Genomic DNA, 26485 nt, shown 5'->3' on the forward strand with positions numbered 1-26485 from the left:
ATAACATCTTGGGCACTGCATATATTCAGAGCAGGGCTTTGGAATATGCAAGGCTCTGCTGGTGGCTTCAAAGAGGGCACAGCAGTGTCAGCAGCATAGCACAATCAGAAGGAGATGTCACAGTACCTTGGAAAGCTGTTCCTTGATCCCAGACATAGTAGTTAGCATTTCATTGATTCCCTCCTGGGGAGTTTCCTTTGTGAGAAGCTGTGCGGTCCTTGTTACTGCCTTGTACTGAGCTTCCATCACGGGGATTTTCTGTTTAATATCCTGCAGCAGACATTTCAATTTGCGTCAATTTCATGAGTGACAGACATGCCAGCAGCGAGGACCCACACACAATAAACACCACAAAGAAAAGAAGATATGAAAGAGCGGAGGCGTTTATGAACCTGAACAGATAAACTGCCGGTATTATACGAAAGAGAGCACTCTGAAAGTGTCAGATACACTAGCAAGCAAAACCTCTTGTAAGGCTGTAAGACAACCATGGTGCTTGGGCACAAAAGGGGGCAGAATGCTCTGCTGACCATTCCAAATCTGTGGCATGCCTGGTAAATCTATGACATTTCAACTCTGATTTTGGTCCATATACACCACTAAAAGTGACATAAATCCAGGCCATAGATCCCCAGTCTCAGGGATTCAAGACAAGGCGTTCAGTTGACATTGCTAGAGAGAAACCTATTCAATATATGCATCTCCTGCAAAATCACTTGCTCATTCTAAACAATAAGTATGTCACCACCCTCTGTACAGGCAGATGTTTTCTGACAGTATAGCAGTAATGATCTGGCAAGTGCTTAATTTGTAAAAGAATAAGTGGAGGGCCGAAAGATTTGCTAAAAAACCTGTGGCCAGTTCTATTGAAGGACGGGGTACCAAGGCTGTAAAGTCTTGATTACACCTCATGGCTCTTTAAACCACCACCAGGCACTCCCGGTCTCTTTATCTCAATCCTTCAGATTCTTTTCATACGTGCTACTCCCTTGTTAAGGTTTTTCCCTTCCTCCTTCTTTCCCCCTTTTGTATTTGTCTCTCTCTTGCTCTGTATCGAAGTCTGTTGAGGAAATAATAAATGTTGGTTTGGTGGGGCCACCCTGCAACCACTGACTCAAATCTAGGCCTGGATGTGACAAACAATAATAATAATAATAATAATAATAATCCACATTTGTAAAGCGCACAATCACCCATAAGGGTCTCTTGGCGCTGGGGGCCATCGGGAAAATTAAGCAAGCTATTGCCCAGAGTCACATGGTGCTGGGCTAATCTGCCACCGGGGCCAGGGATCGAACCATGATCCCCAGATTCTGGAGTCAGTCGCCCTAGCTGCGGCGCCACACCTCTTCCTCTACCAATCATAATTGCTCAAAGCAACTGACTATAATAGAAGCTATTCAGATACCATAAATAGTAAAACTACACATATCTACCCCATGAAGATAAATGGTAAGTGGATAAAGCACCTTTTCTATTGCTAGCCAAAAGAATCCCCTGCAATTCCAGAGTTAAAGGATCTACATCGTTTTAAAAGGCTTTGATAGCCAATCACAGCATGCTTGCAACAAATACCAATGCAATGCCACTTCTTCAAGCCATCAAGTTACTTATTTGTGAAAAAACAAAATGTAAAATAAAAATCAGAGTACTGTTGTGCATTGTTTCAGTGCTAAATGACACACCTATTTACAACGAAACAAGAGCTTCTTCTAGATTAAAGTCAAAACACCACACCGTAAATCTGCTTAAAAGATCTTGCCTCCAAATCCTGGATGAACATCTTGACATTTAGAAATGACACATCAAGAGGAGTCGAAAGTTTCTCGCATCCTTGTTTAGCAAACAGTGACAATGCCGCAACACCATCGATATACTCCTTTTTCACCCGATCACACTCGTCCGCTCGAGCATACTGGAAAACAGAGGCAAGGACAAATATTGTAAAATGGAATTATCTTTTAAAAGTAAATCACATCAAATGTTAGCAAGAACATACTATGAACATGGAATGTCAAACTGATCTATATGATATACATGCTTGCACAAGGATTAAGAGTTTCTCATTTCTGGTGCCTCCCTACCTCTTGGCAACATCTTTAATATTTCCGTGCATATTCTGGAGTTGTCTTGCCAGGAGTTTACGTAGGTTCAAGTCTTGTGAGGCGTTAGGGGCAAACACATTCAGTAGGGTAAGAAGGGCTCTCACTGTGGGCAGCACTCATTTGAGGTAGCGACATGGGGACCCCTAGTTATAGAGGAGAGTGTCTGGCTGAGGTATCCTTTACACAGGATGGCAAAGCTGGTCGTTTTAGTAGGGGAGGATGCCCAGTACTGGTAGCGGTTTGTGGGTGTCACAAGTGCCCTAGATCATTCTTGAGGAGGCGAGTTTCTTCTAAGAACATATCAGTGTCCTGCTGAAGAAGATAGCGCCAAATCTGGCTTTGCTTATTGTGTGAGTTGAGGCTCCTAAAATTGAGGGAGAGGAGTTTGAGTGATGTGAATGCATGTCTGGTAGTGCACTGTGTATGTTATAGGAGGTGTGGACCTCGGTTGTGTGGATGGCGAGTAGTGCTGTTGCTCATGGATGCAACCTAATTGGCATGTTACAACTGTTTCCGGATGCACGAGGAGGGCAAGAGGAGTATTATCTAAAACATGTAACACAATTGGGCCAAGGCCAGTCCAATGATCCATGGCCATCAGAAATGTGGGTGTGGTAGTTATTCCTCACTAGCGGTGCCCCACTCAAAGGTCTGGCAAGGAGGAATGGTATGGTCTTACCAGATGGGAAACCGGTCATCGGGGCTGTTATCCAGGGGAGAGGAGAGGTAGAGGGTAGGTGATCAGGTCTCTGCAGCAGTGCCCAGCCCTCCTCCCTCGGGTCTCCTGATCAACACTTCCGGAGGGATGTGTGTATGAATACTGGTCAGTCAGTCGGGGAAGGGTCGTCATTCTGTGAGGTGAATGCCATTGGTTGTGGTTCCTGTTTAAAAGTTGTGAGATGATGTCTGCCTTGCCTACAGCAGCAGTGTTATCACTCAGTTGCCAGGTTCTCTCATTCATGCTGACTATGTGCCATTCTGAATGGAGGTTCAGCCACTTCTGGTGTTGCTCCTCTAGGTTCTGCTCACCTCCATTATCCTGGGGAAGGTCCAGGAGGGCTCTCCCTTCTGGGACACAGCGCAACATTTTCCTGATCATTGGAACACTATGCTGAAGGGGTGTTCCAACTGATATTTGATGCAGCATTCATTAAGAAACAACTGTGATGGGCCAGAATTGTTTGCAACTGAGGAGTGTGACTATTGGGAGGTCTTAAAAGAGGCGAACGGTGTGGCCCCTGAAGGCCAGATCTTGCTTTCGCCTCGCAAGGCGCATGATTTCTTCCTTGTCCTCAAAGTAGTGCACACGCATGAACTTGTTAGGAGCAATTTCTGTTTCGGTCAAGCTAGCAAGAAATCTGTGATACCCTGGTCCAGTTGTTTTGCCAGCAGGTCTGGGGTGCCACTAATTCTTTGAAGCCGACCTTTGGTGAAGCTCATGAGGGCCATTCCCTATGCACCCTTAGGGATCTAGATCAGCCACATACATATGTTGCTTCATCTGCTGCAATTTTCAAGGACCTCCTGTTTTATTTGCTGGTGTATACGTTGTTCTTCGAATAACTGCACCCTCTGCCAAAGCAGTTTTTGATACTCAATTGTAGAGTCCATCAGGTGTTACAAGTCATCCCCTGGTTGACCCCCTTCACTTACTTCCTTCCTCAGTTCCTGTAGAAAGGACTTGTAGCAGGCCAATTTTCAAGTCCAAGTGTATCTCATTAGGAAGCGGTGCAAGTATTCTTTAGTGTCCTGGGTGGCAGGAGACTCCTTGTGGAGGTGGGTCATCTTGTTTGTGTGAACCCTCAGCCATGTACATTCAATATCTGACACAAAAGTTTCCTTACGGTGCGAACCATTGACTTTTGTGTCGGACTCTGGTTGGAGAGCCAGTGTCAGGCTGGAGGGTGCAACCATTGCAGATTTATATGATAGAGATCGGCCACCCCAGCGGTGATGATGTTGTAGTTGTTCAGTCTGGCAGTAACGTTCGAAAGAGCGTAGTTTCACCAGGATGGATCCTGGAGGAAAAGTGTGTTCTCGGTCTGTATGGCCCACATATTGCAGATGTAGTGTGGCAGAGGAAGCTGTGGCTTGGACTCGTTGCTTCAAGGCGTGTACCGTCCAGGCCCTCGAGTCAGGAATGCTGCTGCAAGAAGGGTGCAAGGGAGTCTGCCACATGGGCTGCCCCACCTGGTGGCTTCAAAGTCCCCTGTTGGGCCCAACAGCACTCACTTGATAGTGAGCAAGCACCAGGGCAACCGGGGGAAGACGAGTGGTAAGTGCCAACCTTGAGGCATAAGAGACAGGCTGTAAAGTCCTTAAGACTTGCTATAATGCTTAACCTCTGGTTTAATTTCACCTCTGATGTTTGGGCCCCAGGAGTGGATCTTGGTCTCAGGTGTCTCTTTATGTAATCCTCCCAATATGGTGCATCTTCTCTTGTAGCTACATGGCCCAACACTGGAAAAGTAGTGTTAGACCTCAGGCCCCTCCAGGTGCAGTCCCACTGTCCAAGGGGGCCCCAACGTAGAGGTTGGCCCTGGTGAAAGATCTCAGATAAGCTGGGGTTTTTATGGGATAAAGCATTTCTCTCTAGTCTCTTTGATGTGGGGAGTACAGAGCACTTCCATAGCAGGTGTCAGATGCAGGAGCAGAGGGGGTTAGTGCAGAGTTCTCTGGGTTAGTTGCTCCAGTCAGCTCAGTTACCATTATAGCCACCAGTGTACTGTGCCACCTCCATCTGCAAGCCAATCTCCTCACATCTGAGGAGCCCAAGATGGCGGACGGGTGCATTTCTCCCACAGTGGAGAGACCACCGGACAAAGTTATATCCTGGAGCACTGCATTTCCCTCCTGGAGTTGTCCACCGCAGCAGTGGGTCCCGCAGGGGATATAAAGTCAGTTAGGAGGATTTAGGCCTCCAAAAAAGGGGAGCAGTCATGTGGCTGTACGTGGAGGAGGAGTTAAGCTCTACAGGATTGAGTCCGACTCCATGCTCAGCTTGGGCACAACCTTTTTTTTCTATTTGATGTTTATGGCATTTGTATTGCCTCATTCAAAGTGGACTATACCCAATCTGACAACTTAAAACCTGATAGATAGCCTTGGGCCTTCTGTATGACATTGTTTTGCAGTTACAAAGCCTTCAGGTTGCAGAATCCCAAACTGTGACAGAAATAACAATGTACTATATGTACTTTTGGAGTCTAAAAAATTATTCTAACTTATATAATATCTTTCACAGTTCATTCCAAATTGCAAAGAAGAAGTGGTATGAAAGGGGCATCTCTGTCCTCCCTAAGATTTGAAATAACATTTATTAATGATTTGTGAACATAAATGTGGGCACAAATAATTGAAAGGTTAGTGACTTCCAAATTAGGGTGGCAACTGATTTGCAAAGGGGAAACTCTCTCTGTGGTTCAGTTTCGCCTTTGAGAATAGTGGTAGTCGGCCTTGGGGGAGCAGGTAGTTGTCCTAGTAACTATTAAAAATATAAAAAAAACGGAAATAGCCTGAAAACAACACACTACAAAGATTTCTTTAATTGTAACATGGATACTCCTTCATCATTTAGTGAGTGGAAGAAGAACATATCAGAATTAATATTAAAACATAGGCAAGAAAACCTGGTGTCCACTCCAAAAGGTGGAAGAAGTCAAAGGGTTAATGCACCTCACAGATCTACTAAATTCAAAATCATGGCAATGCAAAGAAAAAGAGAGAAAAAGAAAATGAATATCAAAGTACAATGAAGTATTATAACCTCAATCAAAAAACTAAAAAAAACGGTTAAACAGGAGCACTTCACCGTGAAAACCACTGTGTGAAGTGATCAACGAATGGGCCTGTAAGTGGCCTTTTATACATTTTTAATGAGGAACCGTTTACTGCAAGATCTAACTTTAGCAGGTGTCTGACGACAGAACATAACAAAAAGTTGCATATTTTATCAAAAACAATATGCGTCACTTCTCGGAAGCTTTAAGGCGGAATCTCCTTATAAGGCTATTGTTTATTTTAAGCCATGTCGCTATCTAAGTTTCCAAAGCTGCAGAAAGTCCCAGTTGGCCCCACTCTTACTCTTAGCCCATCTCGTTCTTCTAGATGACAGTAGTATCCTGTTATTGCTACATCTTTTTGATGTTCAGAAAGCTGTACATGCAGAGGACAGGGGCTCGAAGACTTGTTCATCAGAAAAACAGTGACCTGAGGTTATTGACCTTCATAGGAGAGATACAACTGAGGTTACAGGTGGGCATGGGGTCTACTGCCTCTGTAGACGCTCAAGGCAGTATGGACAATTTTAGCACAACCCTGTCTATGGGCTGGCAGGGACAATTGAGACTCTCATGCTTCAAAAGCAGACCTAATGGGCCTGGGGCAGTATATGGTAAAACTAGACTCTGCTTCTCTGGGTAATTTATTTCATTTTTGTTTAAATTAAAATATGCAGCTTTTAAAACATGTAGTATGTATTTGAGGTATACATTATTTAAACAGTATTGTATGATGTTAGATGAAGAAATATAATGAGCTGCAATGGTATATGTAACCTCTCTTAAGTCCAATACTTTCCAAACGGTTGCTTAGACCGGAGTGGTAATAGTAAATCTAACCCCTTCCAGTCCACCAATTTCTCTGCTGTGGTTTTACTGGAGTTGGAATAGTAAAGCTAACCCCTGCAAAGTCCAAAACTCTCCCTACTTTTGCTCAAGTTGGAGTGTAAATATCAAATTTAACCTCTCCGAAGTCCAACACTTTCATCAGGTTTGGGTACGTTGGAGTGATAATAGGAAACACACTGTGAGCAAGGTGTAACACTTTTCCTTATTTTCTTTTAAATTAAATGTATTTTAATATTGCTGTTACATTTTTTCACTTTTCATTTTTTCAATATTTCGTTTTTAAAGTATTTATATAACTTTTTCAACATATTTTTATTTGAATTTGTTTTTCCATTTTAATAATTTAACTGTTACTTTTTTACTATATATGTTATGTAATGTTTTACAACGGATAATATTTTGTAATTTCTTTGTTTAAATATTGTTTTTATTCATATAGAGAGATTCATTTGATATTTAGTTAAAATTATTTAATAACATTCATTTCATATGTTCCTTTGAAACATTAAAAACAAAATGCTTGTTGCATTTGTTTATTTTAATTTTACTTTACTGTTAATATTCTAAATGAAAAGTTTAAAAGTGTTTAATTATTGTTTTACATTTTTTAAAGAATATATATGGATATATCAATAAATAATACATAAATAATAATAAAGAAGGCGCTACGCTGAAACACGTCCTGGCTTTGTTGTGCGGTAAATAAACTCACATTTGCTACAACCTAAGAGTGCGGTCTGGTCTTTTACGAAGAAGTAAGGGATTTTGAGCGAATATATATATATATATATATATATTCGTTTTCAAGCCGCTGATGAAGAAGGATTTCGAAACGCGTAAGGCGATACGAAGGAACTGCTTACATTTTTCCTGTGTTTGTGTGCCGTTCATACCAGTGATTAAAGGTTAAGGGTTAAACCTTCTCAGCTGCCTGTGTGCTCCCTAAGTGTGTGGCAAACCCAGGAGCAGAATGTGATAGCGGCAGCCCAGCCGCGAGTAGAGCACCACCCCACGAACTTTGGGGGCCACGAGGCGTGGTATTTACCTACCTCACTGTGGGGCATCTGAGCTGGATGAGGACGGAGGCGCACATGGGGGGCTCATTCAGAGCCTTGAATGGAGCTAAGAACAGTGCCTCCATTTCTGGATTTTAACTTCAACTCCCACAATGCTACAAGACACTGTTCCATCTGGGCAGCCCATCGAGGGGCGTGTCATGGTTAATAATGGCAGCTTGTGGGAGTATGCACGCAATCTTCGTTTTCAAGCCTCTGATGAAGAAGGATTTCGAAACGCGTAAGGCGATACGAAGGAACTGCTTACATTTTTCCTGTGTTTGTGTGCCGTTCATACCAGTGATTAAAGGTTAAGGGTTAAACCTTCTCAGCTGCCTGTGTGCTCCCTAAGTGTGTGGCAAACCCAGGAGCAGAATGTGATAGCGGCAGCCCAGCCGCGAGGAGAGCACCACCCCACGAACTTTGGGGGCCACGAGGCGTGGTATTTACCTACCTCACTGTGGGGCATCTGAGCTGGATGAGGACGGAGGCGCACATGGGGGGGCTCATTCAGAGCCTTGAATGGAGCTAAGAACAGTGCCTCCATTTACGGATTTTAACTTCAACTCCCACAATGCTACAAGACACTGTTCCATCTGGGCAGCCCATCGAGGGGCGTGTCATGGTTAATAATGGCAGCTTGTGGGAGTATGCACGCAATCTTCGTTTTCAAGCCTCTGATGAAGAAGGATTTCGAAACGCGTAAGGCGATACGAAGGAACTGCTTACATTTTTCCTGTGTTTGTGTGCCGTTCATACCAGTGATTAAAGGTTAAGGGTTAAACCTTCTCAGCTGCCTGTGTGCTCCCTAAGTGTGTGGCAAACCCAGGAGCAGAATATATATATATATACATATACACCTATGTACGCTTATACAAATATTAATAGACATTATTAAAACTAGCTATTGCAATTGAATTATTTTTTACTACATTTATATTTTTTCTTTAGAAACTTTTTATTGGCATTTTAAAGTCAGCATAAAACAAGCAGTGTACCTAGAAAATCCAAAATGAGCTACAGCCATGGGCTGCTATAGTTTGTTACTGAGAGCATTACACCAGAAATGGTGCCTGCTGCTGCTGCTCTTCGTACTGTTTACAAATGTATTTGATCCCTTTTCTTCCTCTTTCTATATCCCCTGTAAAATTGTTTGTAAAACCTTTGTTGGTTATGCTGGACAGTTTCGCATCTATATTACTGTAAAACCTTTGTTGGTTCATGGTAAACACTTTCTCATTTTCTATTATAATATGTTTATAAATGTTGGACACTTATGTATGTAAATAACAAATAGTTTTTCAGACAAGAAGTCAATCTATGTATTGTGATGTTGAGTTGACTGTAGGTTGAACAATTTTCAATGTGCTCTTGTTTCTAGATGTCATTAGTGTGATCTGTCTATCTTACATCAGACAATGAATACATTGTGCGCTCTGAGATAAAGATCCACCTACAAAAAGTCTGACTGTTGCCGAATGTTTATTATTTATGATTGCTTTTATTTGCATGCCAGTATGCATTATGGAACAGATACGTTCACTAGTTATATCAGTATCAAAATTAGTGGTAAGTGAGGAGTAGCAGGTAGAATCTTAAAAAAGGAAATAAGGAGCCTTCATTGGCCAAGAAGACATAGAATGCTTGACTGTTCTCAAATCTAAAATAGGGACAAATCTATGGTGGAGGGGGTACTCTTTTTGAAACATTAGTATACTGATCCCGCCCCTTACTACCTGAACTGGACCACTCTCCGGCATGACAGACATTGTTAGTTTTGCAGCTCCTTGAACCTGGAGACACATATACCACTCATCTTCCTGAGAGTTGTGTCATGTCTGGGGCTTACAGCCAAGGAGCCTCACTTCTGGAATTGTGAGTATTAGATAGTTGAGGACCAGCTGGAAGACTTTAGTTACTTTCTCCTAGAATGGTCGGAGGACTGGGCATTCCCATCCAATGTGAAGTGCACTGCCCAATGCCCTGCATCCCTCCAACATCTCGTGAGGCATTGTGATACAAGTGGTGTAACCGATGGTTGTCATTAGTTCCATCCATACCATACTTTATAGCGGATTTTCTGCCCCAATGAAGAGGGAGCAGCCACATGTATGTCCTGCTGCAACCTATCCCATATCTGCATCACTTGGGTTCTTAATTCTCCGATCTCACTCTCTGTTATGTCGCCACTCGTGAGGGGCCTCATGCACTAACAGAAGTTTGTATAGAATCAAGATGGTGCCTCTTGAGCTAATTAGGTTAGGGCTGTTTTGCTCAAAATGGGTTTTGGTTCTAGTGACCCCCTGCTCGAATGTGTGGCTCAGTAAACCAGTGCCTGACAGGTGCATAGTGCAATCATTTGGTGTCTGAAATGTCATATGTGTCCTTACATTGCTGAAAGGTCTTGGGAGTCAGTGTATCATACATGTCTGTGATTATTTTGCAGCCTCCCTCTCTCCACCCAAGTAAAGTATGGCCCTCAAGGGCTGGTGTAAACTTGGGATTGTAGTGGATGTGGTGTAAGGGGAAGCATAAGTCACCAGCCCCCTGGAATGAACAAATCTGTCCCACGTACATAGGGTGGTGGCTACTGGGATACTGAGGTAGACATTTGGGGGTCTATGCTGTCTCTCTAGTCACACCACATTCCATAGAGATTTCAGCACTATGGCATTGTCCATCTACCTCCATTTTATCTCTGAGAGTATGGTGGACCACTCCATCACCGACCGTAGCTGTGCTGACTCAAAGTAGTGTGGGATGCTTGGGACTCCCAATCCTTCACTCGCCCCAGCTGGGTTAATAGCCACAGGTGATGCTTCAGGACTCCATCTTCCAAATGAATGCCATCAGTTTTTGCTATATATGTTTTAAATGGGGGAGACTAACCACATATGAAGTGCCTGTCAGATATAGAGCAGTCTTGGGAGTATATTCATTTTAATTGCATTAATGCAACCAAACTACGAGAGGATCAGAGTTCCCTAAGCTTGGAGATCCTTTGTAATTTTAGCACTCGAGGGCGGTGGACAATTAATGGCATGTTAAGTCCCTAACCTTTCTTGTAAACTGGACACCCAGATATTTAATAGAAGCTTTCGTCTACAGAAAGTGTAAGCAGGATGACAGTTTTAATTCTGTCTCCTCGAGAGGGTCAGATTTCCAATGTCAGACTTGTCACATTCAATCCTATACTCAGAGACCATCTCATAGGCCTCGAGAAGTTTCAACACAGCTGGGATCAAGATGTTTGAGGTTTTCAATGTTAGTAAAACATCAGTGACATAAAGGGAGATTTTAAATTCCCTAGAACCATATTGCATTTCCTGTAACTGCATCAGATCACCAAAGCAAGAATGGCAAGTGTTCTATAAAGAGCTGTGCTGACTCAAAGTAGTGTGGGATGCTTGGGACTCCCAATCCTTCACTCGCCCCCAGCTGGGTTAATAGCCACAGGTGATGCCTCAGGACTCCATCTTCCAAATGAATGCCATCAGTTTTCGCTATATATGTTTTAAATGGGGGGAGACTAACCACATATGAAGTACCTGTCAGATATAGAGCAGTCTTGGGAGTATATTCATTTTAATTGCATTAATGCAACCAAACTACGAGAGCATCAGAGTTCCCTAAGCTTGGAGATCCTTTGTAATTTTAGCACTCGAGGGCGGTGGACAATTAATGGCATGTTAAGTCCCTAACCTTTCTTGTAAACTGGACACCCAGATATTTAATAGAAGCTTTCGTCTACAGAAAGTGGAAGCAGGATGACAGTTTCAATTCTGTCTCCTCGAGAGGGTCAGATTTCCAATGTCAGACTTGTCACATTCAATCCTATACTCAGAGACCATCTCATAGGCCTCGAGAAGTTTCAACAGCTGGGATCAAGATGTTTGAGGTTTTCAATGTCAGTAAAACATCAGTGGCATAAAGGGAGATATTAAATTCCCTAGAACCAAATTGCATTTCCTGTAACTGAATCAGATTACCAAAGCAAGAATGGCAAGTGTTCTATAAAGAGGGCAAATTCTCGGGGTGACAATGCACTTTCCTGTCTTGTACCTCTAGTTAACCTAAAAAATCTTGAGCGGTATCAGTTCAGGGTGGCACTGGCAATTTGAAGGAACGCAGGCCCTATGCACATTTTCTGAAGCATGAGCCGCAGAAAAGTCCAACCCACTCTGTCAGAGGTCTTCTCTGCATCAACAGTATCACTGGTATAGCTTTAAGAGACATCTTTTCTGTCCAGTGGATGGCTGTTCATATATTTTCATGAGTCTGATGTCCTTGAAAAAAACCCCTCTGATCCAGGTGTACCAGGGTGCTGAGTACCGTGTTCAATCAGGTCACCAGCACCTTTGTATATATCTTGCCATCAATGTTCAATATAGCTATTGGGCGAAAGGAGGAATATTGCCTAGCATCTTTGTCAGGTTTCGGGATGACCCCCAACACAGACTCGCCCATCACCTACCTTGTTGCACAATGGTTGGACAGGGTGGTACATTTCTGGACCGATTTGGATGAATATATTTCACAGAATTGAGACGTGAGGCCATCAGGTCCTTGGGTCTTATTGGAATTAGGGTTTTTGTTTACTAGTCACACATTCACACGATGAATTGGACCCTCCATTGATTTCGTCTGGGTCGCGGTAAGTCTCACCAGGCTTATGTTTTCTAGGAAAGCTTATTTATCTTCCATAACAGGAGAGGTCCCTCTGTAGAGGGTCACATAGAAGGAACAGAATTCGATGACTTTCTCTTTGTCCTCTAATGTTGGGGATTTATTTCATGTAATACTCTCTTTCCATTTGCCCGTGCAGTGGTCGGGCTAAGGACATGTCCACTTTATCTCCCTCTATGTACAATTGGGTTCTCAAGTGGTGGAGAGAGAGTTCTGTTTGTTAGTTTAGTGCATTCACAATTGCCCTCCGACTATGGTGAGTGCACAGGTGATCTGTGAGGAGGGCTTAAGTTCCAGTTCTCGGATCTCTTCAAGTTTCTGAAATACCAACCTGCAAGGTGCTTATGTTCAGCCACTGCCACTATAAAATGCCCTCTAATAACAGACTTGAAGGTATCTCACACCACAGGAATAGGGATCTCTCCCCTCTCATTATGTTCAAAGTATTCCTCTATGCATTGCCATATTTAGTGTTTTGTAACCGGATCCCTAAGCGTGGTGGGTGGAGTCTCCAGTTTCACAGAGGCCTACTGCAACCCATCACTAGAAGGGGCTGGCTGTGATTGCAGTGTGGTCCGATACCGAGATGGACCCGATTTCACCCGACCAGGTCAGGCCTAGCAAAGTATTGCTCAGTAAAATGTAATTGTTTTGCAAATAGGTGTGGTATATGAGTGAGTAAAATGTGAAGGCCTTTGCTGCCAGATGCAGCTCCTGCAAGCAGCCCTCCAACCCTAGTTCGCCAAGAACCCTCTTCAGTTTCTTGGAAAAAGCCCCTACCTGGTCATTGTGTCCCCTTTCCCTATCTGTTTGTGAAGTCATACCATATTGAAATTCTCAGGATGATATCACCTGTAACTACCCCTGCCAATTTGTCCAGAAAGTCCCCTACAAGTGAATCTTGGGCTGAGTTAGGTGCATAAATCAAGGCCACAGAGAGGGGTTGACTATGGAGGTTGAGATATTTGTCTTCTCTATCCATGTGTATCTGCATGACTGTCATGGAGGAATCATGTCTCTAATATATTGCTACTCCTCTTTTTTTGTAGTGGAAGAAGGGTGAAAACTTGTAGGATAAGCTGAATGGTTCATTTTTCTCCTCTGGTCTTTGCGCATAAGACATATTTTGTGAAGGTGGATAACAGCAAGGTTAGATTCTCCTAATGTTCGCCATATGGGTCCTCATTTATTCAGAAAATTCAGGCCTTGATTATTCAACGATCATTGAAACACACATATGGCTGGTTCCTGACCATGGTACAGCTTAAGGTCATGTGTGCATGATCAGCTTGGTGAACACTGTAGTTTCCCCCCCTCCCCTGGCCTCCCCCTTAGAATAACATGTCAGAACACAAAAAGAAACAGATATTAACTAACAATCGAAAAGCATAATTGCCATGTAACTTAACGTGACTACATGTCACGCCATCAACCCACTGTATGGGGGTCGAGACTATTTCCACGGGCTTCTGACTCTAGAGGGGGAGCTTGACCAGGCCCAACTGGGGCCGAGCGATTATGGTGCAGTAGCACCAGACTATGAGGAGTGTCCCATTGGTTTTCTTCCTGCTCACGTTCGGCCTTCACCAGGTCAGTGATTGCTCTTTGTTCGTGTTCACCCTGTACCATCTAAGATAAAAGAGGTCAGAAATGCCATCGCCTTTCCTGGGCTGCAGAGTAATTTCATCTCGTCGACTCCACTCTCTCCTATGTACCCTGTTGCAGGGATGGCATATGGTGATCACTGGAGTCTCCTAGGGCCTTCCCTTCATTACTTATCCTTTACATGTTTAAGCGATTAGAGTCATGGAAGATCCGTAGTCCTATCAATGACTGATGAGGTTGTGGTTTTATGTGGGGGGTGGAAGTATGTGATGACAGAGCTGTTCTTGATCCCCAACTGTGGGCGGCTCCTGGGTTTTACCATCCATTGATCAGGTCCTTATTGCCTAACTACTGGGTCCCCACCTTCCCACGAAGTCAGTATTGTCCCACCTTCGGTTTCTTATGACATCCATCCTCTTCTTTTCACCCTGGTGTAGCACCCTCTGCCTGTAATCCCAGGTGTGGGGCATCTGTTGTAATGCCAAGCAACACTGCCACCTTTTGAGCATCTGAGACTGTGAGGAATCTGTCGCCAAGTTCAAAGGAGAGCTCAAAGGAGGATGTCCCTCTCTAGCATATGCTGTCCTTTGGGAGTTTCTGAGTGATGAGTCCAAATGCTGCTCGCCTCTGCAGAGTCAATTGTGATACGTCCAGAAAGATTTTGTACAAATATTCTTGGATGAGTACCTCTCACACTTTCCTATCGTGTTGTAGAACATTCTCCTTTTCAGAATAGTAATAGAACTTCATAAGTATGTCCCTGGAATTGTGAGGGACGTGTGGAGACAGAACGATGTATCCAATTGGCTGTTATTTCAGGTGTTTAGGAGAGAAGAGAGCATTGCTATCACACAGGACTCCAAGCTAGCATCTAGTAACTCCTCACTGAGGAATCTAATGCAGAGTTTTTCTCCCCGTGAGCAGTTTTCTAGATCTATTTGTTTTTCAATGGTACACTTAAGTTGATCCTCCAATGCGGTGTGTTGCTCCTTTATTGCTTCCTGGGACGTTTCCAGTACATTGAAGCATATTTCTGCCTCTATGATGTGCTGTCCCACTGAGTCTATGTCCTTTGGCGGTCCTCTATTTAGAGCCACGGTATGCGAGCAGCTCAACGAGACCTTAGCAAAGTCCTTATTTCAGTTTGTTGCGGAGTTCGTCCTAAAATGATTAAATGAGTGAAGGATATTAAGAAGGTCCATCTTCTTAAGCGCCATTGTTGAGAAGGGATTGTTGCCAAGCGCATCCACTGATCCCAGCCATGGTTGTCCCAGATACGCAAGGAGTGTACCTTTTTTGGGGCACATGGGGGAGGCTCCCTCAACCTAGTTACCCTGCTCCGTTCAAATTACTGTGTAACGCAGGTTCAGCCCTGTGTCTTTAACTGAGGGTGATGTGGTAAGGGCATAGAGTTGTGTATGTTTGCTAGTCCTAGGCCTCAGCTGCTGGACACCTAGCATGTTGTATGATGGTGAGGTCCGTCCAATACCTGTTCAGTATGTTTACAGTCTGTCAACCCTCTCCTCCGCTATGGCATGACTGATCTTATGTAGGGTGGATTATGCCCCAGTCCTTCCTCTATCAGCCTAACATATGGTGGTCCCAAAGCAACCCCTCTCTCTCATGCTTTACACCAGTAGTCTGCTATCTTGTGTCCCGGGGGTGTCTATAAGCGTCCTGGCCCACAGGGCTGTAATGCTGTAGGCGGGAGGCCCAAGCTCACGAAGTCCACCTCCCCACCATCATGCCCTGACTGCAGTGATTATTGGGTTCCGCTCTTTGTCACCAGTAGTGACCGGGCGACTAAGTTGGTTGTCCTGGCATGGCGGGTGCCACTTCCCCCATCGACCAGTGCCCGGTGGGTCTGTGTGTGCCCGTCGGAAGTGGATTCACGCCGCTCTGTTTCTCTGAGCAGCCAGCATGTCTGCAGTAAGCTGCCACTCTCAGGCCTCTGTTAACAATGCGCTCTGCTGATCATGGTCACTAGTATCAGGAGGGCAGGAAAAATAGTCCCGACCTCAACCATATCTCCGTTAGATTCGGTGTGGAAGGATGGTGTACGGAGAGGGCTCAATTTAAGACCAGTACATGGTGGATCTTTGGGAGCGATGGCGAGAAACATCTCACCGCTTCGCCTTCTTGGCCACACCCCTAATTTTAAAATGTACAAAAGTAAATATAAATTGATATTTATTTAAAAAAACAATATTCTTTCCTTCTTGCCAATGTTCTCTCCTACGATACTTTTTAGACAATATTTTGCTACTTTACATTTTAAGTATATAAACACAATATTTTTGGAACAATATCAATATCAAATGATATTGCTGTTTGCGATACTCTCTCAAACAACCCCAAGAGACTTAGGGGCATATTTACAAGAAAAGTGACGGAGCGCAGCATTAGCCTTCTTGGCTTAACTCCACACTCCGCCACTTTTGAAATGCAGGGCTGCACCGTATTTTCAATAATATGATGCAGTCCTGCATTTCCCCCTGCGCTGGTGCTAATTACAGCTGTCTAGCGCCAATGCATGCACCCTTGCACCATAGTAATGCACCTGGTAAATATGGGGCAGCGTAAAAATCAATGGGTATTACGAGAGAACGCCCATCGCAACACCCATTGCCCACCCCTTTCACGCTCAGTATAATGTGAAAGGGTCCCTTATTTACAAGGCGGTATTAAGCGTTGTTAAGTGGCTTAACGCTGCCTGGTAAATAAGGTGAAGCCCGTATCGCCACAGAAATGTAAAAAAAGGAAAATGCTACTTACACAGTATGCATCACTTCTTGGCATGTAGAGCTGTAGAATCTCATGCTTGTGCATAGATCGCCATCTAGTGTTGGGCCAGGATGTCTGCACTTTGTTTTTCTTCGAAGAAGTATTTGTAGTCGTAAGGTAGTTGACTTCTCCTTTCGGTGATAGTGCGCATGGTCATCGACTCCATCTTTAGATTGTTTTCCCGCAGAGAGTGAGAGAATAGAGTAGTAGTAAAGAATAGAGATGACCATGTGTGTGTATGAATAGTAACAGACAAACTACAGCAGCCACAGGTACCCAGGGAGATGGGTGGGCGCATGAGATTCTACAGCTCTACATGCTAAGAACAGATGCATTCTGGGTAAGTAGCATTTTCCGTTCAAGGCATGTGAGCTGTAGATCACATGCTTGTTCATAGACTATACAGCAGTCTTCCCTAAGCGGTGGCTATCCTGTAGCTGTTGGAGTTGTTTGAAACAGCATTCTAAGTACTTCTTGGCCCACATTAGCTTGTTGTGTGGGTAATACATATACATAATAATGATTGGAGAAAGTGAGTAGTGTGGACCATGATGCAGCTTTGCAAATGTCAGTAATAGGGATATTCCCTAAGAAAGACATAGTAGCCCCTAGCTTATGATTGGCATGTGCTTCAGGGGGTATCGTTAGAGTCCTCTTGACTTTTGCATAGCAAATTTGAATACATTTAACAATCCACCTAGCAATACCTGATTTGGATATAGGATTGCCCTCGTGAGGTGGTGCAAAAGCAACAAAGAGTTGTTTGGTCTTACGAAAAGATTTCGTTTTTTCAATGTAATACAACAGTGCTCTCCTAACATTCAATGTGTGTAGAGCTTGTTCTGCAACAGAGTCAGGTTGAGGGCAAAAAACAGGTAACTCAACCGACTGATTTATGTGAAATGCAGATACTACCTTAGGTAGGAATTTGGGATTGGAACGAAGAACCACTTTATCTTTATGTAGCTGGAAAAAAGGTTGGTTTTTTTAGTGCCTGAAGTTCACCCACTCTCCTTTATGTAGTGATTGCAATGAGAAAAGCTGTTTTCCAAGTGAGGAATTGTATTTCACATTTGTGCATGGGTTCAAATAGTGGGCCCATGAACCTTGTGAGGACTATATTAAGATTCCAGACTGGGGCAGGTGGAATTCTTGGTGGTATAACTCGTTTTAGTCCTTCCATAAATGCTTTAATTACAGGCACTCTAAAGAGGGATAAATGTTGTCTATTTTGAAGGTAGGCTGCAATTGCAGCGAGATGCAGTCTAATGGATGATTATGCCAAGGATGACTGCTGCAAATGTAAGAGGTTTAAAAAAAGGGGGGTCACGTCCATTACGGGGGCCTGGTAGGACGTAATAAAGTTTATAAAAAAAGGGTTACCTGGCCTCCAATTTACTGGAGGCCAGGTAACTGAACCTGAACTGAACCCCGCGATCTGGCTCCTGAAGTCATAGAGTTTGGTTATCTGAACATTCCACCAGACTGTGTGAACATTATTACGGAGGCCAGAAGGCCTACCACAAGAGCCTGTTACGCAGCCAAATGGAAACGATTTGTGATCTATTGCAATAACAATAAGATCAACCCTCTTGATGCTTCCATATAAAACATTATCTGCTACCTTTTACATTTGCAGTACTGCTCTTTTATTCAGCAGATTTCAGATGCATCAAATTCAGTTGTTGTACTTACTTTATCAATTGTAATCATATAGAATCACCTTCAAGCAACATTATTTTTCTAAAACTGAAACTATCACCACGTGGTGGAAATTCTTGAAAATGTCTTACTAAAAAGAGAGGCCTACCTAATCCTGAAATTCCATTGCACCACAAGAGGTTTAAATGAAATGCCCGAACTAAATCAAACAATGAATTAACATCTTTGAAATGGAGGACCACAAGTCCCATAATACGGCCTCCTTCCTGTTTGGGAGATTCGTTTTGAAAAAGTAGAGACAGCACAAGCACTCTGGAGTGCGTGTTTCCCTAACTGATCGCACTTTGGAAGAAGATGTGAGGAACACCAAACATGAGTGTTTTAAAAATATAAAGTTTGTTAAAATGCTTCCTGTCGACTAATGTGAAGAAACCAATTGTGCAAACACTGAGAAAACTTCCAGTGAAAAAATTGCAGCGATGCTAAAATGTTGCAACCGTCTTCGAACATACCGCAGAGAATGAAACGCTTGCACTCGGGCTGGAAACTGCTGAAATTGAAACATAAATCAACTTGTTTTCTCCAACTAGTGTGAAGATACTGTGCAACAACACGCGTACATGTTAATTAAGGCAATGAGCTCATGCTAGAAACAGCAAAAGAACATTGTTGCAAGTAGCGTTCAGTTCAATGATGAGAAGAGAGCAATAATTAGCCTGTCATTTAAATTTGTAGGGAATGGAGTCCGACACAAAAATGAAAGCCTAAAGGAAAGCAGTTGATTATATAAAATACAGAGAATACTCTTACCCTTGGATAAGGAAGAAGTTATTTAAAGTAAGCATAAGGACCAGTCCTGTCCTTTTCTTCCCCTGTTACCTAATAAACCGCAAACATGCTAATGAGCCACACCAATATATTTTTCAGGTCATTTTTCGGGCGGTCTCAATCATTCAAAAAAACATGTACAGGAATAGCGGCATCCCAGTGTGAGGTCCGAGAATCACTTTGAATATATGCATGAGAAACATCTATTGGCCAAGTAAGTCTCTAATGAGCGATCAGTAAGAACGAAGTAAGAATTGTCAGACCAGATTATTTACACAATTCATTGCAATATTTTTAGGTATCCGGCTACTGTGTCTCAAGTACATAAAAGATGGTGTACAGAGAGTGCTAATCACTTCAATAAACATCAGGTACATCAATTGTTGTTCAAAAATCGAATACAAGTAGAAGGGAAGTGTAGAAACAGATTTTAAATTTGTGGTTTTGTTTTTCCACCCTCCCCTCTTATCTTTCACGATTTATAGATTACACCGTGGTTCAGCCCTGACGATAATCCCCAAACTTCGAAGGGGATTGGAAACGCGTCAACTTCTTTCCTTTGAATCTATGAGGGAACCAAATTGATTTGACTCTCGTGAGGGTTTACCAGCAAAAAGTATACCCATCGAGAACTAATATATTAAATTCCCCATAGTTAGTCTGACTTTAAAAAATACAAAGTGTAAATAACTTTGGTACAGGCAGGCTGAATGTTAACAACATTGACTGGTGTAATTATTTGAAAATGTACCTGAGTTGTAATGTATTGATATTTTTTAATGTTTTGTTATATTTTGCACAAATTGGATTCATATTTTGATGAAATTCTTTCTGAAAAATGGAGTACGTATCTTTCGAATGCATCAAAGAAAAATAATGTTGCTTGAAGGTGATTCTAAATGATTACAATTGATAAAGTAAGGTACAACAACTGAATGTGTTGCATCTGAAATCTGTTGAATAAAAAAGCAGTACTGCAAATGTAAGAGGTAGCAAATAATGTTTTGTATGGAAGAATCAAAGGGTTGATCTCATTGTTATTGCAATAGATCAAAAATCGTTTCCATTTGGCTGCGTAACAGGCTCTTGTGGTAGACCTTCTGGCCTCCTTAATAATGTTCATACAGTCTGGTGGAAGGTTCAGATAACCGAACTCTATGACTTCAGGAGCCAGTTCGACAGGTTCAGTTGTTTGGGATCTGGGGGTTTGACTTCTTCATGGCTCTGTGTGAGGAGACTGGGAGTTAAGTGTAATTTTTGATGTGGTACTAGAGAGAGTTCCAATAGGGTTGTAAACCAGGGTTGACGTGCCCATGTTGGAGCTACTAGGATATGTGTGAAAGATGTTTGCCTGAGTTTCTGAACCACTAATGGAATGAGTGGGAGAGGCGGAAAAGCATAAGCAAATATCCCTGACCATTTCATCCATAGAGCACTGCCTTTGGATAATGGGTGTGGATACCTGGAGGAAAAGTTTTGGAATTTAGCGTTTTGGAGTGTTGCAAACAGGTCTATGTGAGGGACACCCCAAGCTTGAAAGTAAGGGTGGAGAACTTGTGGGTGAAGTGCCCATTCGTGTATTTGATATTTCTGCCTGCTGAGAAGGTCCGCAATCTGGTTGTTGACTCCTGGGAGGTGTTCCGCTAGGAGATAGATATTGTGGTGAATAGCCCACTTCCAGATGTGTTGGGCTAACCAGGACAGTTGTAGAGAGTGTGTCCCCCGTTTCTGTATGTAATACATAGCTGTCATGTTGTCGGTTCGAATCAAGACAGTTTTTCCAGACAGATGATCTTGAAAGGTTTTGAGAGCTAGAAAGATTGCCATTAGCTCCAAATGATTGATGTGGAGCAACTTTTGCTGTTGAGTCCACAGACCTTGCACTGTGTGTTGTTGGAGATGTGCTCCCCAGCCAGTTAGGGATGCATCCACTGTTAATATTGTCTGTGGAACCCAGGTCTATGAACAGCCGTCCTTTTGACAAATTTTGTGTGTTCCGCCACTGCAGAGAGTGATGAGTACGGCCACTTACAAACACTAGATCAGTTAATAGACCTTGTGACTGGTTCCACTGACTGGCTAAGCATTCTTGAAGTGGACACGTGCAGCCTGGTATGAGGAAAGATCATGATGCAAGACACCATCTTTCCTAAAAGCTGCATAAAAACTCGAGGTGGACGTGACTGGCTTGAAACTGGAGAATTAACGCCTGCATGTTTGGAATTCTGTGTGTGCTGGGAAACGTCAGAGCCCTTTGAGTATCTAAGGTGGCTCCTAGGTAGTTCTGAGTTTTGGCTGGCTGAAGATGGGATTTTAACACATTTATTGTAAACCCCAGTTAGTAAAGTAAGTGAATGGTTACGGAAGTGTGTTTGCGGCATGGTTGATATGTGCCGGCTTTGATGAGCCAATCGTCCAGGTATGGAAAGACATGAATGCTTTGTCTTCTTAATTGAGCAACTACTATCGCCAGACACTTTGTGAAGACTCTGGGGGCAGTAGTGACTCCGAATGGGAGTACCTTGAATTGGTAATGTTGGCCTGATACCACAAACCTGAGAAATTTGCGGTGAGCTGGGTGGATTTGAATATAAAAGTATGTGTCCTTTAAGTCTAGAGTAGACAGAGAGTAATTTTTTTGCAAAAGAGGTAGTACCTGTTGAAGAGTTATCATCTGGAAATGGTCTGACTGTATGTAAAAATGGAGTTCTCTGAGATCTAATATTGGTCTGAGAAAGCTGTCCTTTCTGGGAATTAGGAAGTAAAAGGAATACACGCCCGACCCTTGATGTTTTGGTGCTCCGGGCTCTATGGCTCATTTTCGTAGAAGGGATTGTACCTCTTGTTTGAGGAGGTGTAGGTGAGACGGTAAACGTTTGTGTGACTTTGGAGGAATGTTTGGAGGAGTGTTGATGAACTCCAGGCAGTAACCAGAATGGATCATTTGGAGAACCCAGTTTTCTGTTGTTATTGACGGCCACTTTGGTAGAAATTGTGACAGACTTCCCCCCACAGGTGTTAAGTGGGTGGGGGGAACTGTGGGCAAGTCACTGTTTTGTATTAGAGGGGGAGGTACGTGTGTTGGTACCTCTACCTCTGCCCTTGCAGTTGTTTCCTTTGTAACCACCCCTGAAGTAAATGTTGGAACCCGAGGGTTGGTTATTGCCCTTATATGTGGATGCAGTGTCCGGGGACATGGTTTTGGACCCTGCTCGATAAAATGAGTGTCAAAAGGAATCACGGCCTTGTTGAGACTGAAGGGCTCCCCATTGATTTAGCCACTTCTGTATCTTTCTTCATCTTCTCAAGTGAAGAATCTACTGCCGGCCCGAATAGGTGTTCTTTATCAAATGATGTGTTTAATATTGAGGTCTGAACTGCCAGTTTGAATCCTGACATACGTAGCCAGGCATGCCTTCTTAAAAGGACACTAGTGCTCGCTGCTCTGGCCGATGTAACAGCTGCATCTAGGGAGCATCTAATTTGATTGCTGGAAATTAGTTGCCCCTACTGTACCCATTCCTGGGCCTTAGATTTATGTTCTTGGGGTAGAAATTGGATGAGTTGTTCCATCTCGTCCCAATGCACACTGTCATATCTGGCTAGCAGCGCTTATGTGTTAGATATGCGCCAGAAGTTAGCTGCCTCGGAGGCTATTCTCTTCTTCTGAACCTCATGATAATTAGAAGTCCTGCCTAGCAATTCAATATATCCTACACTGTCATCTGGTGGAGCGGGCCTGGTAGGGTACAGGTCATGGGTCATTGTCTGTGGGTGAGTCAGTCTTATAGTCATCCCACTCATCTATAGGTGTAGGTTGATTGCCATCATTATTATTATTCCTGTCCTCATTGCCATGGCCCTGATCGTCAGGTAAATATGGTGGTGAGTGCTCAGGTGAAGTGGGCACTGACAGAGGCTGAGGCAAAGGTGGAGAAGGAAGAGGAAGAGGAGGAGGGAGAGGATTTGTCCCAACAGTTCTTTAGTTTAATGGAATATCGTATTCCTCTTCAGTAGTAGCCCCTCTTTTTAAAGTCACTTTGGTAGTACTGTGGCCAGTTTTTGGATATATGACTTAAATCTTCTGTTTCCGGTCCCGTTTTTCGAGCGGATCATCAAGACTATGCTTCTTTGGTGCCAATAGTTTTGGGGATGGTGTTTTCGGATCTGATTTGGTTTTTAATGCAGAGTGGTGATGATCGGAGCCGGACTTGGTGTTCGATCCGGAAGGCTTTGTCTCGGTGCCCGACTTGGAATTGGACTTTTCAGGTCCAGAGGGCTTTTGGGGAGGCTACGGTGCAGAGCCAGAAGGCGGGGCATCGGAAGCATGGTCTCGGTGCTGACTGGGGTCTGAGGGTGTGGGTTGGTCCAGAGCCTTCTTTTTAACAGGTCCTCTTGGGAGTCAGGGCGAAGAGGGGACTGTACTTATAGTACGTGGTCCATGTGGGATGTCGTCATCCTGGTCGGAACCCCCCTCCCAAATGGAAATGGGATCCTGCTCTTCCTCAGCCCGGATTGCCTTGCCAGCTTCTTCTTCAGATTCAGGTCTGAAGAGGTCTGGAATGGAGTCTGTGCACTGGATCTGCATTTCACATCGTTGAGCCCGAGGGTCACGAAGTGTCTTCTTGGAACGGAAAGCCTTACACACAGCGCAGTCCTGTTCTTTGTGTTCCTGTGACAAACACAATTTGCACACTTCTTGTGAGTCGGTGCATGGGTATTTCGCATGGCACTGAGGGCAGTATTTAAAGGGAGTTTGTTCCATCGACTGCAAGTCGGATGGAGGTGGTTTGGCCCGACGGCCTATCACGAGCTTTCCGTTTGAATGCAGGTTTTTTCTAAACAAACACGATACGAGAAGAATGGAGTACACGATTGGAAACAATACCATTGAGGGCGAGTCGTTTACGCACCGAGGGAAACCAAAGGATCGGTGTCGAAGCGGAATGCAGCGAGTAACATCCTAACCCAATGGTGGAAAAAAAAAATCTGAAGATGGAGTCGATGACCATGCGCACTATCACCGAAAAGAGGAGTCACCTACATCATGACCACAAAGACTTCGTCGAAGAAAAACAAAGTGCAAACATCCGGGCCCAATACTAGATGGCGATCTATACACAAGCATGTTATCTACAGCTCACATGCCTCAAACAAGTGATGTTTCTGTGGTGATAGAGGCTTGTAAATATGCCCTTAAGACTTTACTAATGATGGTGAAACTTGAATGCAATAGGTTCGCACTCAGCTAGTCAAATTGAACCTTTCATCTTTCTGAGGTTGACAAACTGAGTATTACTAAATTAGATAAGGGGAACACAATATTTACGGTATTTTTAAACTCAACACCTGGATATATGCAAGGTACAGACTTCACCACAGCCTCCTGTGAATGAAGATTGTGCACTACATATTGCAGAACAGCACTTTAGAACACATTTTGTGTTGTGTGGATGAAGAATTCACCAAATTAGCCATTTTGTCTGATTAAGGTACTGCAGAAATAGAAAAGGACTTTTTTTATAAAAACATCTGGGGATTCGGCTACCTATGTGAATTCAAATATTTGTCATATTTATGTGGAATTACATTCTTTCTGACTCTTACAATTCAACGTAAATACTTTGCTATAATGCCTTAATTTAGCTACACCTCATACCCTTTTTAACTTCTCATACACTTCTGGTCCTTTGCACAAGTGGCATACCATTGGTGCCTTTGTGGGCACAAAAACAAAAATTCTTGTGAGTCACACTAACTTTTACCCTGGAGAGCGAATACTGGAAGTTGAGACAATGTAAAATGTAATGATAAAGAGTGTGAGTTCTTTAACAAATATTTGAATCCCAATAAGACTGAAATGACATTTTACTGTTGAAAATCTGTCCTGGAAAATACATTCATCCACAAAACAGAGCGCAGAATGAAAAAGACCTTCACCCAACATACAGCAATGGACATGGAAATAAACAAGTATGCTAAATAAATGTAGTCAATGAATTTGCATTCTAAAAATGTACTTCAAGTTACTAAAACTTCAATACACCACACCAGTATTTACATCTTTGTCTGGATGTCCACTTCAAGCTGTTACTGAGATTATTTTTTAAATAGTACCCTTACAATGTTGATCACTATTAAAAAATATAATAGGTAACAAAACAATACAATGGGAGGCTTTAAATCCATAAGTGCCACAGCGTTTCTTGAAGCAATGATGACACAGGCAATCTTTGTGCTGACTTGTAAAAAATTGGCACTACAATTGCAGCCAGTTTGGAAATGTCAAATCTAGAGGGGTGGTGTGTATCTTATTAGCAATCATGAAGTAGAGACTGAAACTGAGTACACACTGGTAATGTGTAGGGTGCAATCTAGAGCCAAAGCAACAAATAAGATTCCAAAGAATAACACAAAAACATAAATATATCACAATGTGTATTGGTTAACAAACGCTGAATGTAGAAATGCATCATGAAATGGAAATTATAGTAGGGTGGAGTCAGATGGTTTTGCTGTTGAAAAATGTCCCCTTAAGCAAACCAAATCCCAGTTCCTCAGTATTCAGAAATTCTGGCTTGTGTTTTGACAAAGCCACTAACAGCAAAAAACCTTACGTATATATTCAATATACAGCATGAAAACAAAATGTTCATAGTTCATGTATTAAAAACATCTACAATAGCTTTGAGTTGATTGTTCATTAAAATATTGATAGCAACATACGTGCTTCACTTTCATGAAAAGCTCTCTCCATCTTCCATTCAACAGCAGAAGTTGTTGCTTCAAATCCTTGGACACTGTCTCATCACAGCTCTCTATAAGGAAATTGCCAGAATCGTTCATGATGGAATGCTGCTGGATCCAGTGTGGTAAATGGCGAAAAAAGTCCTGGTAAACAAACAACAAGTCAGTTCAAATCTTATGCGATTCCAAATGAAATTGAGTCCCTTCTCCTTAGCTAGCTTCAACTCACGCAGTGCCATATTTTGTGCATATCTTCTTCTCTCGGTCTTCCTCTGAGTCTATCAACTTATTACCTACAATCAATCAATTAATCTATCTAAGTATCTATCTATCTATCTATCTATCTTTGGGAGAGAAAGCTATTGTTATCTCACTAAAAATAACT

General features: G+C 42.9%; 1 protein-coding gene across 1 annotated transcript in view; it reads right to left on the reverse strand.

Moving 5' to 3' along the window:
* Nucleotides 1–26485, reverse strand: part of SYNE1 (spectrin repeat containing nuclear envelope protein 1) — a 2361447-nt gene that overhangs the window by 1756582 nt on the left and 578380 nt on the right. Inside the window, exons 17-19 of the mRNA XM_078648775.1 lie at nt 26080–26244; nt 1763–1915; nt 127–270 (exon numbers count right to left, since the gene is read on the reverse strand). Coding sequence (XP_078504901.1) covers nt 127–270; nt 1763–1915; nt 26080–26244 — 462 coding nt within the window. The remainder of the gene's footprint in view (nt 1–126; nt 271–1762; nt 1916–26079; nt 26245–26485) is intronic.

The sequence above is a fragment of the Lissotriton helveticus genome, chromosome 6 (assembly GCF_964261635.1).
Source record: "Lissotriton helveticus chromosome 6, aLisHel1.1, whole genome shotgun sequence".
NCBI lineage: Eukaryota > Metazoa > Chordata > Amphibia > Caudata > Salamandridae > Lissotriton > Lissotriton helveticus.